At 49.1% G+C, this 17,542-nt stretch overlaps 1 protein-coding gene across 3 annotated transcripts in view; it reads right to left on the bottom strand.

Moving 5' to 3' along the window:
* TRAPPC9 (trafficking protein particle complex 9) overlaps window positions 1-17,542 on the bottom strand; it is a 515,410-nt gene that overhangs the window by 115,253 nt on the left and 382,615 nt on the right. For all 3 annotated transcript variants that reach the window (XM_032610159.1, XM_032610157.1, XM_032610158.1), the window contains one exon: window positions 8,349-8,502. In XM_032610159.1, coding sequence (XP_032466050.1) covers window positions 8,349-8,502 — 154 coding nt within the window. The remainder of the gene's footprint in view (window positions 1-8,348; window positions 8,503-17,542) is intronic.

Here is a 17,542-nt window from a genome sequence, read left to right on the forward strand (position 1 = left end):
CGTGCCAGCTCTGGAGTGACAACCCCAGGTGCAGGGACTTAGCCCAGCCCCACTTCAGCTCAAATCGATTAGCAAATTGTCACAGCTAGAAATTACGCTAATGGAAAGGCTGCTTTAGGTGATTAATGAGCCTCTTTCCCATGACTCTGTCCTCCGATTTGCTTCATGAACTTTACGAATGCTGGTGCTGGGCTGTTCTCATCCCAGCAGGGCCGCCAGTGTCTGGGCTCAGCTCCCTGGACAGCGCCACGAACTGCCGGGGAGAGTCTGCACGCGGTTCGGGGCTGCAGGTCTTGCGGGGAGAGAACAGTCGAGTCAGAGGATGGAGGGCAGGCAAAATGGAGAGAGCCCTGCGGGGTAGGTGTGCCAATCAGCAGCATGCCCGAGGAACGCTACGTCTCTTTGGCTTCATCTGAAAAATGGGGATAACTTGAAGGCCCTGGCAGAGACCAGATGCTCTTCTGCTCTTTTGCCCAACACAGAGCTAATAAGAGCACAGACTCTGAAGCCAGGCAGCTGGATGACAGCCCAAGCTCTGCCACTTACTAGCTGGGTGACCTGGAACAAGTTAGGTAAACTCACAGGACCTCAGGTTTCTCATCTGTGGACTGTGGATAAAAACTACTTCACAGGGTTTTTGTCAAAACTGAGTAAATCTAGGTAAATTGCTCAGAACAGTGCTGGCATCTAGTAAGTGCCATAAGGTGTTAGCTGTTACTTAAGCTCTGTAATTTTATGATTCTATTATATAAGATACACATGCTCACAATAATTGTCATGCCAAAAGTGCACAGAATGTGTAAAAGCCCAGCGTGCGCCCAATCACATAAGCACGCTGCACGTTGACTCGTGTGCGTGTACACTCTCTCTCTCTCTCTCTCTCTCTCTCACACACACACAGATTTGGAACTTTGCTTTGCATACTAGGGAAAAGTCCTTCCCCACTCTCGTGAGCCGGTGAAACCCGAAATCTATGCTCTCTGTGAGCCAAACCCTGATTCCATTCAGAGTAACTTCAAGGTATACATATTTGGATTCGGGGGAGTCAAGAATCAAATATGTGTCCCTCCCACCTCACTCCCTCCGTCCCCTGAAGGCTAAAGGGCCAGGGCAGCTTTACATCCTCGAGGGTCGGGAGCAACGCTTCTCTTGGGCTGGCACGGCTTCCCCACTATGAGGATTGAAGGCCTAACCAAGTGATTACCCACAGCTATAAACATTCACTCCCTAAAGACAAATACAAGATGCAACCCTGCATGTTACTGAAGATGATCAAGGAATCAGCTGTACCGATAAAGGGAGCTACTTGTATTAAAATTCATTTAGATAGAACTCTCTCTCCTAACATGACTATCAGAAAAACCTAGTGCACTGTTTTAAAGGAGTCTTATCTAAAAATACTTAATTTCTCTCAGGGAATGAGAAGACAGAGCTCCATCAGAAGCATCTGTGAGAGTTAGCCAGAAGCCAATTAGAGAGGCTGAGAGGCCATCTCAGGCAATCCGGTGCAAACAGTGAGAGCTCTGCCTCAGTCTATAAAGGGAGGAGGGCTTGGCTATCGGCAACTTCTCCTCACTGGCGGGGATGCGGTCTCAGAAGCTGAGAAGCCAGGTGTGGCCGTATGCCAGGTTGGCCTGTCCTGGTGGTGACCAACCAAACTGAGGACGTCGTGCCTAGAGTCTCACAGGGTGGACCCCAAGTACAGACTGATGACAGACGTCACAGCCGCTGCTGCGCTTCTGGGATTTATAGAGGGCCACTGGTGTCTGTGAGGCCAGACACGCCACCATCAGCGGCACGGCCCGGGCCAGCCCTGGGAAGGCAGCCCCTCGGGGGCGCAGCCGTGCTCTCAAGAGAACGACCACACTCCCCTTCCCAGTTATTAAGGACTCTGCCCTCTGCGTCCCCCGAAGACATTCCTGCCCCCGCTCTGGGCTGCTGAGTCGTGGGCACCTAAGGCCCACTGTACCCCTGGGGTCCTTGAGCCTCTGCCTCACCCTCAAAGCAGCCAGATGGTTACAAACGATCTCCAGACGGAAGGCGGGAGACGCGTGCTTACCAGACCAGACCACCTGGCAGAGACTCAGCCCAGATGGTCCAGGCCGCCAGCTTCGTGGGGATCAGCTGAGCTGGGCACCCAGTCCCTGTCGGGAAACCTACATGGGGTTGGATTCTAACAGGTCAGCACTCAGCAAACCCTGAAATGCTCTCTGAAGAGAGATTTGCAACAAAAACGAGGGAAGCGAGAAGGGGCGCTGACAAAACAAGCTTGCTCCCAGCGTCTCCCGCATCTGTTTCCACCGCAGACAGCCTGCGCAGGGCTGCCCCCTGGAAATGGAGACGGGCTTCCACTCAGACGAATCTTGCTGGTTGCAAACTCCCTTCCTACGTTCATCACAGCACTCAGCGTAGTGCAACCAAGCGGGTGACCATCGGCTGCATCCATCAGATGGAAACCACTGAGTCACCAAAAGGTTTCAGTAGCTACATGGAAGGATTCCAGGCAGCACCGGGGCGGGGAAGAGAGCACGAGCTTGGGCTCCGTCGGGCAGAGTCCACACCCCATCTTGCTCACCGCAGTGTCCCCGGCGCTGGGCGCAAACCGCAGCACATCATAGGTCATCAGGAAATAGCCGCTGACACCACCTGACCTCAAGAACAGCACAGCCTGGCAAGGGAGACAGTCCTGGGAAGAAAACAAACTTTCCTGTGCTCTGTAAGCAGTATTCCAAACAAGAGTTAAGCACTGAGAATTGCAGGACCCCAGAGGAGGGGCAGTTCCAGCCGGGCCAGATGGCAGAGGGGGCGGAGTGGGCTCCGTGGAAGATGGAACATGTGAGGCCAACCATAAAGGACGGCCCACACCTGCTCCAATGCTGATGCCTGTTCCTCCGTCTCTCAATTACCGTGGAAAGTGAAAACAGATATGGTCAGCTTCCATACGTCCCCAAACCAGACGCTCTGGGTGATTGTCAGAAATGCCAACCCAGCCCCTTTCAGGCAGGCCCCAGCAGAGGTGGAGGTGAGGACGCCAGGGGACAGTCGTGGGGGAGGTCTGGCCCAGCGTCCCTTGTCTAGGAGAAGCCTCACCTGAGGCCGGGTCACCTGAGCAGCGCCGAGTCTTCCAGCAGGAAGCGTGTCCCCTGTACTGACACACCCTAGGGTCAGGGCCCGTGACGGCACCACGAGGGTGAGGCCTCACTTCAGGTTGACTTCAGTCAACAGGAAAATAACACGCGTTCTGGGATCCTGGCTCTCCAGCTCCCGGCACCATCTCAGGTGAGTTACTTAATTTCCAAAATTTACTTATTTACTTCTTTTTTTTTTTTTTTTTTTAGGTTAGGTCATACAGTTTTTTTTTTTTTTTTAAACATCTTTTTTGGGGTATAATTGCTTTACAATGGTGTGTTAGTTTCTGCTTTATAACAACTTATTTACTTCTTAAAAAGGGGTAGGTATTACCTGTTTTGTAGGTTTGAGGGAAAGTGCTAATATCCTGTCTAGCACCTGGTACGGGATCAGAAGGGCAGATACAATTGTTAGAACTGACCCTAACGGCAACCCGGACCAGGGGTCATCACGGTGCTGAACAGATGGAGACACGGGCCTGACAGGTCACCACCTCCCTGCTGGACGCAGGAGACAGCAGAGCCAGACCTTCGGAGCCGGGGCTCCGGCCCCCAACGATGCAGCATCTTTGGTCCCAGCCCAAAGGCAAATGCAGACGGTCACTGGGTCACGTGCGGGGGCTACTACCTGCTACTGACAGAGTTCCGGGAGAGTTGGCTGTATTAAGGTTTCCGAATTTCAGTAAAAAGGGTCCAACAGTGGCAGCTGGAGGGAAGAAGAAGGTTCAAAGAAGAAGAATGGAAAGCAAGGGCGTGTTTATCCGGAAAGCATGGACAGGCCTCTCTATGTAGGCCGCCCCTCCCCGCCCCCAGGAGCCCCTCCGACATCACCCCCAGGCGAGTTCCTCCTGCGAGATGGGAGCGCTCAGGAGGACATTCCCTTCCAAAGTCACCAGGCTGAGGTGGCACAAGGGACAGGCAAGGGAAGAGGGCGGGCTTCAGGACAGGTCTCTGTGAGGAGTCCTTCGTCCTGGGCAGAATAAGGATCGAAGCGCAAGGACAGGAGAGCCCCAGGTGTGACGGGGGCAAGCCTGATGGCGGGGAGGGTGCTGGTCCTGCAGGCGCCACACGACGGGGCTCCTCGTGGTACCGTCACCCCCCCCCACTACACTGGGAGGAACGGGAAACAGAGGGGTTAGGCTGAGACCCAGTGGCTGGCGGGGAGGGGTGAGGCGGGGGAAGAGCGCCTGCCGGTCCCACGTCCAGCTCCGCTGCCCGGCATCCCTTCCCCAGCCCCGCAGACAACACACTAAGTAACTGACACACAGGAGCCGTGCGAGCGGCGGTTTTCATAGCAGTGATGATGATGGAAGTGATAAACAGAAGAGAGACAGGTATCGTAAATCTAGGGGAACAAGCGGTATTCATGAGCTCATTTGGCGGGGCCAGCGTGTAAACCCCACCTCAGAACCAGTGAGCGCCAGGGCTGAAAACACCACTAGGCCCCTGGTGCTCACTGCCCCTGGATGGCCAGGTGCCCTCCACCACCTCCTCCACAGGAGGTCACCCTGTCCCTGCAGAGGTGGGTCTCCTGACCCACCGGGCAGCCTGCGGGGACCCGTGGACTGTGTTGGCTCTCGGCCAGTTACCAGGCTCCTTGTAATAAAGCCTGCCCTTTATTATAAGGGGGGGAGGGGTTACAAGGAGGGGGAGGGACGGACTGGGAGTGTGGGGTTACTAGATGCAAACTGTTACATACAGAATGAATAGACGACAAGGTCCTACTGTACAGCACAGGGAGCTATATTCAATATCCTGGGGTAAACCATAATGGAAAAGCATATACAAAAGAATGAATATATGTGTATAACTGGGTCACTTTGCTGTGCAGCAGAGATCGGCACGGCATTGTGAACCAACTAGACGTCAATAAAATATAAATTAACAAGTAAAAATAAAAATAAAGCCTGCCCTGCATCTTTCACAGAGTGGCGGGGGAGGTCAGACGAGAGGAGGGACCTGAAAGCACGGTTGGGCTGTACTGGGAGGGACAAATCTTCACGGCCTGCAGGGAGAGCCCTGGAGGTCGATGCTCACAGGCTGCTGCGGGCAGGACCTGAATGGAGGAGGCCACAGAGCCGAACCCTCGTCTTCAGGAAGGGAGGGGAGGAGGGAAGGGGGCAAGGAGGCAGGCAGGGCAGCCCGACTGCTCCGCACAGCCTGAGAGACGCCTGGCCCCTGCTGCCCCAGACTGCATTCTGTACAGCCAGTCACAGGGGACGACTCAGGTCCCCAGTGTGTGTCAGGAATGTGCTTGGAATACTCCAGCCCTGCCGGTCCTTACCGCAGGAAAGCTGTCTCAGCCCTCCCGGGCTGCACCGTGAGTGTCCGTCTCTGCGTCTGCCCCTCCCGCAGACTGGGGGCGTCTCCAGGGCTCAGCCCACGGAAACAACAATACGTACAGGCTGTTAGCCAGGTGCAGAGTAGGTCTGGAGCTCCCGGTGTCCCTGCCACGTATCTGGATGTTGCAGATGTTACCCAGACAGGCGTGCACACACCTACCGCAAGAGCCACAGTTTCCTTTAAAACACGTCTGTCCAGCCTTACGTGCCACATACGGGTCATTTTTATTACTACAGTGGGTGTCAAACTAGGCTCAAATTTTTTATGAAGTCTAAATATTGAGAAAATATTAAAATGCATAATGAAATAATTAGCCAATTCAATCTTTGGTCTTTCCATCTGCTTGAATTTAGATTTACAATAGCAAAAGTCTGCTATCCATCCCATGCCAGATGTCATTACCAGATAGGAGGGGAAGTGGGGAGGGAGGGAATGTCCTTAATGCTAATTCTCTTCACTCAAATTCGCCTTTGGGGACAGTCTTCCAATCCTTAAACTAGGAGACAGGTGTGTCTGGCACATGGTAGGCATTCAATAAGGATTTGCAGCATGAATTATTAATTGAACACAAAATAGGGAAGTCAGCTTCTTGAAAGAATCAAGGCTAAAACGAGAGAAACCCAAAGACATTTTAGTACGTTTTCAATAATAGTTTTCAAAGCACGTTCAGAGTTTTGATGGTCAATATAACCCCGTTAGAAGGCAAGGACTGTGGGCTCAAGCAGGCCGCGGGGTTCAGTGCTGGCTCCTCCCCGTTCTCTGCAGGAACTCAGAGGCAGCTGCATCAGTAAGACGTGGTGAGAAATGCCCTGGGAGCTGTTGAGCGGTGCCGAGGACCATGTGGGACCCCTGGGGGCAGCACCCAGGAAATGACACTCGCAGGTGCTGCCATGCGCCCTGGCTCCCAGTGAGGCCCAGTCTCCGTGAAACTTGGGGAGGCAGGGCCCCCCAGTCCCAGAATGAGACCCCGCAGAAGGATGAACCCTTCCCACCGGGTGCCCGAGCACAGTGCCCCTCCTCCACGGGTGCCAGCCAGGCCTGCCTGGCTCTGCACGAGGCCCTGCATGAAGCCAAGGCTCCAGGACCCAGCGCGGCTCCACGCAGGAGGTGCGGAGCCTCCGCAACCCAAGGCCCAGAAAGGACCCTCCTGGCTCGTGCCAGGACGTAGACGCCAGGACTGAGCGCTAATGGCCTCCTTTTACGACCGCCCGCCCCCCTGCCCCCCTCCCCACCACAGGATATGAGCACCTTCACCACGCTCCCCATGGGGACCTGGACTGGCGGGTAAGCGCTTTGCTGCCAGCCACCCCACCTGGGTGCGTCCTTGGCTGCACCACTTCCTGGCTGGACTCAGGGTGAGTCAGCTCACCCTGCTGAGATCCCGTTTCCCCAGCGGACCGTGAGAGGTGCCGACCAGAGAGGTGTGAACAGTTGACAGAGGTGATGGATGCAGCGAGCCTGGGGCGCGGCGTGGGTGCCGCCTTCCTCCGTGCTATGACACTGCTCACTCGAGCAGCGCCGGCTGACTGGACCCTGACTCTGCTGAGAAGTGGGGTCACCGAGGGAAGGGCACCTCCCGCGGCCCCCCACCTTTTCACTTCTCTCTGTACAGAAGACAAACGCCTAGCTCCACCATGCACGCCAGCCAGGCTCCCTCCGTGAGCCCCTGAGCGCTCTAGTTTATGGCGTCTGGTTCTCAAAGCCTTCCATCTACAGCGCTTTATCTGTCACAAGCTCCTCGGAGACAGGGGTCTTGTCTACCAAGCCCAGATTCACGTTAGCTGGCGCGAAGGAACTTGCCTCAGTCCTGGAAGCTGCGCCTCCTGCAGCCTAAGGTTGATTCCGGAATCCAGGGCGACGAGCCCACACAACAGCCTGTGACTATCCCACTTCCACAGAACCAGTGTGTGAACAAGGTAATCAACAGACATTCCCATCAGAGTTGCCTCTTCCTGGGAGACACCCTGAGCGAGCCATCCTCTCGCACCATGCGAACTGTGGGGCATCTCCCACCCCTGTCCCCTTGACAAACTTCTACTCACCCTTAAAAAGCCCACCGTGGCGACACCCCCTCTGTGAAGCCACCCCTGACTGCCCTACCCCCGGCAGCTTCATTCTCTGAACCTCACAGCGGTTGGCATAACGCTCTGTCCCTGCTCCCCAGCCGTCCGTTTAATCCTCAGATGACGCACACGCTCTTTGGGACCGGGCAACCCCATGAGGCCCTGCCTACGCACTGCAGTCCCTCAGGCAACTTGCCACATACCCAACCCAAAGCAGGCACCGAGTAAAGACTGCTGGAAAAAACACGTAAATAGATAAGTGAACCTGAGTTTTCTCCAGAGTCCCACTCACCCAACTGAGTGTCTACCACGAGCCAGGTACTGATCGGAAACTCAAGGCAGGGCCACTTACTTTATGAAACCGTCTTTTTTAGTGCAGTCCTCCTAACGCCCCCACCCCAGTCTTTTCAAAATGGCATCTGCGTGCCTTGCTGAGCTGTACGGCCTGATTTCAGTTTCCCCAACAATCGTATCCTGTGTCCAGCTGTCAGTATGTGGAACCTCCCGACCCCAAGCCCAGCGCTGATGGGTGGCCGTTAGAACCGGTCACTAACACAGATCTCAACGCTGACAGGAAACACGTGATCCAAGTTAGAGCAGCTCCGGCCCCAAGGAGGCCTTTCCTCATCCTGAACCTTGTACTTCACTCGTGGGGCCCTGGGCGTGGTGGAAGGGTAAGAAAATGCCCACTCTTTGGTCCGTATCTCCCTGCCATGCCGTTTGTGAGTTATCTGTGGCTAGCGTTCAACAACTGACCCCTCTGGGGTCCTCCTCAGGGGTCCGCAGGTCGGGGTGGGCACCGGGAAAAGGATATGATGGTCCAGTGGATGTCCAGCTTGCTGTTGATCTCCAGGCCTCGGGCTTCCTGCCTCTCCTCCTCCAGCTCCTTGGGATTTGCAAACTGCCCCTTCTCCCCAGGGGATTCTGGGAAACTCTCAAAGTTGAACTTGTCCACTTGAATAGCCATTCTAAGAGAAGGGCGAAACAGAGCAGAGAATCAATCAGGAAGGCAATTTCTTCTGTGGGCTGCTGGAGAAGCAGCCCCTGCCAGCATGAGACAGGATAATGAATCATCATCGTTAGTAGTTCATAACCGATTCACTCCAAGAAAATGAAATAATTGACTCCCAGGGTAGGACCAGCTTCAGAGCTGGCTCAACACCGTTTAGCACGGAAGACACAGTCAGAATGTCCGACCCCAGAAGGAAATCTGAATTCTGGAGTAGGGTAAGGCAGAGAGGAAGCAAGGGAAAAATCGCAGAGGGGCGGCCTGGCAACCACTTACCCCTGGGCCCCCAAAAGCCAGGGGGAACTGCAGCCTCGTCATCAGAGCCCTGCCTGCCGCGCTGCACCTCACCCTTGGCCAGATGGACTTGCTCACACACGCCGTGTGCTCCGCCAGTCGCACAGCTCCCCACCTGCCCACTTCCAGCCCCTGAGCCCAGGACCCTACCCTCCCTTCAGGTCTCGGCACAAGTACAACATCCTCTACAGAGCCTCCCACACTGCTGCTGTGTCCCACACTCGCAACCTTCTGGCAGTTTCCAGACACACCAGGCTCTTCCTCCCTTAGTCTTTGTGCCCACAGCTCCCCACATGGGAATGTTCTTCTCCTGACCCTTGGCACAGCTGGAGGCTTTCATCCTTTAGATTTGAGCTTAAGAAAGGCCTTCCCAGCCCACCTCTCCACAGCAGCTTTCCATCGCATCCCTCCCCTCGCCCCACTCTCCACTGCGGCATTCAACCTATTTCTGCAATAGCATTTACCATGAGCTGTAAATATTTACTTTTGGATTTGTTAACTATCAATCCTACCAAAATTCAGCTCCTTGAGGGCAGAGATCCTCTGGTCTTGTTTACCAGTGTTTCCCAGGCCTAGAAAAATGCCTGCCAGGCACACTGTAGTAACCGGTTCAGAGAAGAAATGAACGAGTGAATTAAGATCCTTCCCTGGATCTAGGGGAAGATGACGGAAAAGTAAGACGCGGAGATCACCTTCCTCCCCACAGATACATCAGAAATACATCTACGCGTGGAACAACTCCTACAGAACACCTACTGAACGCTGGCAGAAGACCTCAGACCTCCCAAAAGGCAAGAAACTCCCCACGTACCTGGGAAGGGAAAAAGAAAAAAGAATAAACAGAGACAAAAGGATAGGGACGGGACCCACACCAGTGGGAGGCAGCCGTGAAGGAGGAAAGGTTTCCACACACTAGAAACCCCTTCGCGGGCGGAGACTGCGGGTGGCGGAGGGGGAAGCTTTGGAGCCGTGAAGGAGAGAGCAGCAACAGGGGTGAGGAGGGCAAAGCAGAGAGATTCCCGCACAGAGGATCAGGGCCGGCCGGCACTCACCAGCCCGAGAGGCTTGTCTGCTCCCCTGCCGGGGCGGGCGGGGCTGGGAGCTGAGGCTCGGGCTTCGGTCGGAGCGCAGGGAGAGGACTGGGGTTGGCGGCGTGAACACAGCCTGCAGGGGGCTAGTGTGCCACGGCTGGCCGGGAGGGAGTCCGGGAAAAGTCTGGACCTGCCGAAGAGGCAAGAGACTTTTTCTTCCCTCTTTGTTTCCTGGTGCGCGAGGAGAGGAGATTAGGAGCGCCGCTTAAAGGAGCTCCAGAGACGGGCATGAGACGCTAAGGCTGCTGCTGCCGCCACCAAGAAGCCTGTGTGTGAGCACAGGTCACTCTCCACACCTCCCGTCACGGGAGCCTGTGCAGCCCGCCACCGCCAGGGTCCCGGGATCCAGGGACAACTTCCCCGGAAGAACGCACAGCGGGTCTCAGGCTGGGGCAACGTCACGCCGGCCTCTGCCGCCGCAGGCCCGCCCCGCACGCCGTGCCCCTCCCTCCCCCCCGGCCTGAGTGAGCCAGAGCCCCCGAATCAGCGGCTCCTTTAACCCCCTCCTGTGTGAGTGAAGAACAGACACCCTCCGGCGACCCACATGCAGAGGCGGGGCCAAATCCAAAGCTGAGCCCCTGGGAGCTGTGAGAACGAAGAAGAGAAAGGGAAATCTCTCCCAGCAGCCTCGGAAGCAGCGGATTAAATCTCCACAATCAACTTGACATACCTGCATCTGTGGAATACATGAATAGACAACGAATCATCCCAAACTGAGGAAGTGGACTTTGAGAGCAAGCTTTATAATTTTTTTCCCCTTTTCCTCTTTTTGTGAGTGTGTATGTGTATGCTTCTGTGTGAGATTTTGTCTGTATAGCTTTGCTTTCACCATTTGTCCTAGGTTTCTATCTGTCCTTTTTTTTTTTTTTACTTTTTAAAACATTTTTTCTTAATAATTATTTTTTTATTTTAATAACTTTATTTTCTTTTACCTTACTTTATTTTCTTTTCTTTTATCTTCTTCCTTCCTCCCTTCCTTCCTTCCTTCCCTTTCTTTCTTTTGTCCTAGGTTTCTATCTGTCCTTTTTTTTTTTTTACTTTTTAAAACATTTTTTCTTAATAATTATTTTTTTATTTTAATAACTTTATTTTCTTTTACCTTACTTTATTTTCTTTTCTTTTATCTTCTTCCTTCCTCCCTTCCTTCCTTCCTTCCCTTTCTTTCTTTCTTTCTTTCTTTCTCTCTCTCTCTCTCTCCCCCTCCCTCCCTCTCTCTCTCTTTCTTTCTTTCCCTCCCAGCTCCACATAATATCAAACGGCGAAAATCTCCCACAGATCTCCCTCTCAACACCAGCACCCAGCTTCACTCAACGACCAGCGAGCTACAGTGCTGGACACCCTATGCCAAACAACTAGCAAAACAGGAACACAACCCCACCCATTAGCAGAGAGGCTGCCTAAAATCATAATAAGTCCACAGACACCCCAGAGCACACCACCAGACGTGGACCTACCCACCAGAAAGACAAGATCCAGCCTCATCCACCAGAACACAGGCACCAGTCCCCTCCACAAGGAAGCCTACACAACCCACTGAACCAACCTTAGCCACTGGGGACAGACACCAAAAACAACGGGAACTACGAACCTGCAGCCTGCAAAAAGGAGACCCCAAACACAGTAAGATAAGCAAAATGAGAAGACAGAAAAACACACAGCAGATGAAGGAGCAAGATAAAAACCCACCAGACCTAACAAATGAAGAGGAAATAGGCAGTCTACCTGAAAAAGAATTCAGAATAATGATAGGAAAGATGATCCAAAATCTTGGAAATAGAATAGACAAAATGCAAGAAACATTTAACAAGGACCTAGAAGAACTAAAGATGAAACAAGCAACGATGAACAACACAATAAATGAAATTAAAAATACTCTAGAAGGGATCAATAGCAGAATAACTGAGGCAGAAGAACGGATAAGTGACCTGGAGGATAAAATAGGAAATAACTACTGCAGAGAAGAATAAAGAAAAAGGAATGAAAAGAATGGAGGACAGAATGGGATAACATTAAACGCACCAATATTCGCATTATAGGGGTTCCAGAAGAAGAGAAAAAGAAAGAGACTGAGAAAATATTTGAAGAGATTATAGTTGAAAACTTCCCTAAAACAGGAAGTTAATCAAGTCCAGGAAGCACAGAGAGTCCCATACAGGATAAATCCAAGGAGAAACACACCAAGACTCATATTAATCAAACTGTCAAAAATTAAATACAAAGAAAACATATTAAAAGCAGCAAGGGAAAAACAACAAATAACACACAAGGGAATCCCTATAAGGTTAACAGCTGATCTTTCAGCAGAAACTCTGCAAGCCAGAAGGGACTGGCAGGACGTATTTAAAGTGATGAAGGAGAAAATCCTACAACCAACATTACTCTACCCAGCAAGAATCTCATTCAGATTTGATGGAGAAATTAAAACATTTACAGGGCTTCCCTGGTGGCGCAGTGGTTGAGAGTCCGCCTGCCGATGCAGGGGACACGGGTTCGTGCCCCGGTTGGGGAAGATCCCACATGCCGCGGAGCGGCTGGGCCCGTGAGCCATGGCCACTGAGCCTGCGCGTCCGGAGCCTGTGCTCCGCAACGGGAGAGGCCACAACAGTGAGAGGCCCGCATACCGCAAAAAAAAAAAAAAAAAAAAAAAACCACATTTACAGACAAGCAAAAGCTGAGAGAGTTCAGCACCACCAAACCAGCTTTACAACAAATGCTAAAGGATCTTCTCTAGGCAAGAAACACAAGAGAAGGAAAAGACCTACAATAACAAACCCAAAACAATTAAGAAAATGAGAATAGGAACATACATATAGATAATTACCTTAAATGTAAATGGATTAAATGCTCCCACCAAAAGACACAGACTGGCTGAATGTATACAAAAACAAGACCCATATATATGCTGTCTACAAGAGACCCACTTCAGACCTAGAGACACATACAGACTGAAAGTGAGGGAATGGAAAAAGATAATCCATGCAATTCGAAACCAAAAGAAAGCTGGAGTAGCAATTCTCGTATCATACAAAATAGACTTGAAAATAAAGACTATTAGAAGAGACAAAGAAGGACACTACATAATGATCAAGGGATCGATCCAAGAGGAAGATAAAACAATTGTAAATATTTATGCACCCACCATAGGAGCACCTCAATACATAAGGCAAATACTAACAGCCATAAAAGGGGAAATCGACAGTAACACATTCATAGTAGGGGACTTTAACACCCCACCTTCACCAATGGACAGATCATCCAAAATGAAAATAAATCAGGAAACACAAGCTTTAAATGATACATGAAACAAGATGGACTTAATTGATATTTATAGGACATTCCATCCAAAAACAACAAAATACACTTTCTTCTCAAGTGCTCATGGAAAACTCTCCAGGCTGGATCATATCTTGGGTCACAAATCAAGCCTTGGTAAATTTAAGAAAATTGAAATTGTATCAAGTATCTTTTCTGACCACAACGCTATGAAACTAGACATCAATTACAGGAAGAGATCTGTAAAAAATACAAACACATGGAGGCTAAACAATACACTACTTAATAACAAAATGATCACTAAAGAAATCAAAGAGGAAATAAAAAAATACCTAGAAACAAATGACAATGGAGACGTGACCACCCAAAACCTATGGGATGCAGCAAAAGCAGTTCTAAGAGGGAAGTTTATAGCAATACAATCCTACCTTAAGAAACAGGAAACATCTCAAATAAACAACCTAACCTTGCACCTAAAGCAGTCAGAGAAAGAAGAATAAAAAAAAAAACCAAAGTTAGCAGAAGGAAAGAAATCATAAAGATCAGATCAGAAATAAATGAAAAAGAAATGAAGGAAATGATAGCAAAGATCAATAAAACTAAAAGCTGGTTCTCTGAGAAGATAAACAAAATTGATAAACCATTAGCCAGACTCATCAAGAAAAAAAAGGGAGAAGACTCAAATCAATAGAATTAGAAATGCAAAAGGAGAAGTAACAACCAACACTGCAGAAATACAAAAGATCATGAGAGATTACTACAAGCAACTCTATGCCAATAAAATGGACAACGTGGAAGAAATGGACAAATTCTTAGAAATGCATAACCTGCCAAGACTGAATCAGGAAGAAATAGAAAATATGAACAGACCTATCACAAGCACTGAAATCGAAACTGTGATTAAAAATCTTCCAACAACAACAACAAAAAAAATCTTCCAACAAACAAAAGCCCAGGACCAGAGGGCTTCACAGGCGAATTATATCAAACATTTAGCGAAGAGCTAACACCTATCCTTCTCAAACTCTTCCAAAATATAGCAGAGGGAGGAACACTCCCAAACTCACTCTACGAGGCCACCATCACCCTGATACCAAAACCAGACAAGGATGTCGCAAAGAAAGAAAACTACAGGCCAATATCACTGATGAACATAGATGCAAAAATCCTCAACAAAATACTAGCAAACAGAATCCAACAGCACATTAAAAGGACCATACACCATGATCAAGTGGAGTTTATTCCAGGAATGCAAGGATTCTTCAATATACGCAAATAAATCAACGTGATACACCATATTAACAAACTGAAGGAGAAAAACCATATGGTCATCTCAATAGATGCAGAGAAAGCTTTCGACAAAGTTCAACACCCATTTGTGATAAAAACCCTGCAGAAAGTAGGCATAGAGGGAACTTTCCTCAACATCATAAAGGCCATATATGACAAACCCACAGCCAACGTCGTCCTCAATGGTGAAAAACTGAAACCATTTCACTAAGATCAGGAACAAGACAAGGTTGCCCACTCTCACCAGTCTTAGTCAACATAGTTTTGGAAGTTTTAGCCACAGCAATCAGAGAACAAAAGGAAATAAAAGGAATCCAAATCGGAAAAGAAGAAGTAAAGCTGTCATTGTTTGCAGGTGACATGATACTATACACAGAGAATCCTAAAGATGCTACCAGAAATCTACTAGAGCTAATCAATGAATTTGGTAAAGTAGCAGGATACAAAATTAATGCACAGAAATCTCTGGCATTCCTATACACTGATGATGAAAAATCTGAAAGTGAAGTCAAGAAAACACTCCCATTTACCATTGCAACAAAAAAGAATAAAATATCTAGGAATAAACCTACCTAAGGAGACAAAAGACCTGTATGCAGAAAATTATAAGACACTGATGAAAGAAATTAAAGATGATACAAACAGATGGAGAGATATACAATGTTCTTGGATTGGAAGAATCAACACTGTGAAAATGACTCTACTACCCAAAGCAATCTACAGATTCAATGCAATCCCTATCAAACTACCACTGGCATTTGTCACAGAACTAGAACAAAAAATTTCACAATTTGTCTGGAAACACAAAAGACCCCGAGTAGCCAAAGCAATCTTGAGAACAAAAAACGGAGCTGGAGGAATCAGGCTCCCTGACTTCAGACTATACTACAAACCTACAGTAATCAAGACAGTATGGTACTGGCACAAAAACAGAAAGATAGATCAATGGAACAGGAAAGAAAGCCCAGAGATAAACCCACGCACATATGGTCACCTTATCTTTGATAAAGGAGGCAGGAATGTACAGTGGAGAAAGGACAGCCTCTTCAATAAGTGGTGCCAGGAAAACTGGACAGGTACATGTAAAAGTATGAGATTAGATCACTCCCTAACGCCATACACAAAAATAAGCTCAAAATGGATTAAAGACCTAAATGTAAGGCCAGAAACTATCAAACTCTTAGAGGAAAACATAGGCAGAACACTCTATGACATAAATCACAGCAAGATCCTTTTTGACCCACCTCCTAGAGAAATGGAAATAAAAACAAAAATAAACAAATGGGACCTAATGAAACTTCAAAGCTTTTACACAGCAAAGGAAACCATAAACAAGACCAAAAGACAACCCTCAGAATGGGAGAAAATATTTGCAAATGAAGCAACTGACAAAGGATTAATCTCCAAAATTTATAAGCAGCTCATGCAGCTCAATAACAAAAAAACAAACAACCCAATCCAAAAATGGGCAGAAGACCTAAATAGACGTTTCTCCAAAGAAGATATACAGACTGCCAACAAACACATGAAAGAATGCTCAACATCACTAATCATTAGAGAAACGCAAATCAAAACTACAATGAGATATCACCTCACACCAGTCAGAATGGCCATCATCAACAAATCTAGAAACAATAAATGCTGGAGTGGGTGTGGAGAAAAGGGAACACTCTTGCACTGCTGGTGGGAATGGGAATTGGTACAGCCACTATGGAGAACAGTATGGAGGTTCCTTAAAAAGCTACAAATAGAACTACCATGTGACCCAGCAATCCCACTACTGGACATATACCCTGAGAAAACCATAATTCAAAAAGAGTCATGTACCAAAATGTTTATTGCAGCTCTCTTTACAATAGCCAGGGGATGGAAACAACCTAAGTGTCCATCATCGGATGAATGGATAAAGGAGATGTGGCACATATATACAATGGAATATTAGCCATAAAAAGAAATGAAATTGAGCTATTTGTAATGAGGTGGATGGACCAAGAGTCTGTCATACATAGTGAAGTAAGTCAGAAAGAGAAAGACAAATACCATATGCTAATACATATACATATGGAATTTAAGAAAAAAAAATGTCATGAAGAACCTAGGGGTAAGACAGGAATAAAGACACAGACCTACCAGAGAATGGACTTGAGGATACGGGGAGGGGGAAGGGTAAGCTGTGACAAAGTGAGAGAGTGGCATGGACATATATACACTACCAAACGTAAAACAGATCGCTAGTGGGAAGCAGCCGCATAGCACAGGGAGATCAGCTCGGTGCTTTGTGACCACCTAGAGGGGTGGGATAGGGAGGGTGGGAGGGAGGGAGACGCAAGAGGGAAGAGATATGGGAACACATGTATATGTATAACTGATGCACTTTGTTATAAAGCAGAAACTAACACACCATTGTAAAGCAATTATGCTCCAATTAAAAAAAAAAAAAAAAAAACAAGATCCTTCCCTAACACCCCAGGCCAACGTTTACCTCCCGCCCACCGCCACTGTTGCCCAGCCCGCACACCTGTATCCACGTTCAACTGCGTCCCCAGGTGCTACAGTCCCTGGTCTCGAGAAGGCAGGAGGGCTCTAGCTAACCACCTGCAGCTAGCCTCCAACTCCCACTCCCATGCCCCTGACAGGCGCATAGCCAGGGACTGTGTCTTACTGACGCTGGAAATCCTACCTCTTGGCATGAAATCAGGCATACAGCAGGTACTCAACAAAAATGTGTTACATGGATGGATAAAGAAAGGGGGGGAGAAAGGGGGGGAGGCCCTGAAGATGACTGTCACTCAACGCATAAAAGTAGGCATTTTCTTGTATTTCACAGCCTGTGCTGTGGCCAAAATATTCCGCTGAGCCTCAGCACGCTCTGATTGGCCTTTGGAGCTTCTTCTTTAACAGCCGGGAACTGGTATTCAGGGTGTATGAACATAAGATTAAACCCAAGGAAGAGAGGTCTTGAGAGCTTGGAAAGGACTACTGGAACATTGGTAAATCCACAGCATTTGGCCAGGAGCGTGACGTTTGAGGGTCAGCTACTGAAGAGTTAGA

This window comes from Phocoena sinus, chromosome 17, assembly GCF_008692025.1.
Source record: "Phocoena sinus isolate mPhoSin1 chromosome 17, mPhoSin1.pri, whole genome shotgun sequence".
Classification (NCBI taxonomy): Eukaryota; Metazoa; Chordata; class Mammalia; order Artiodactyla; family Phocoenidae; genus Phocoena; species Phocoena sinus.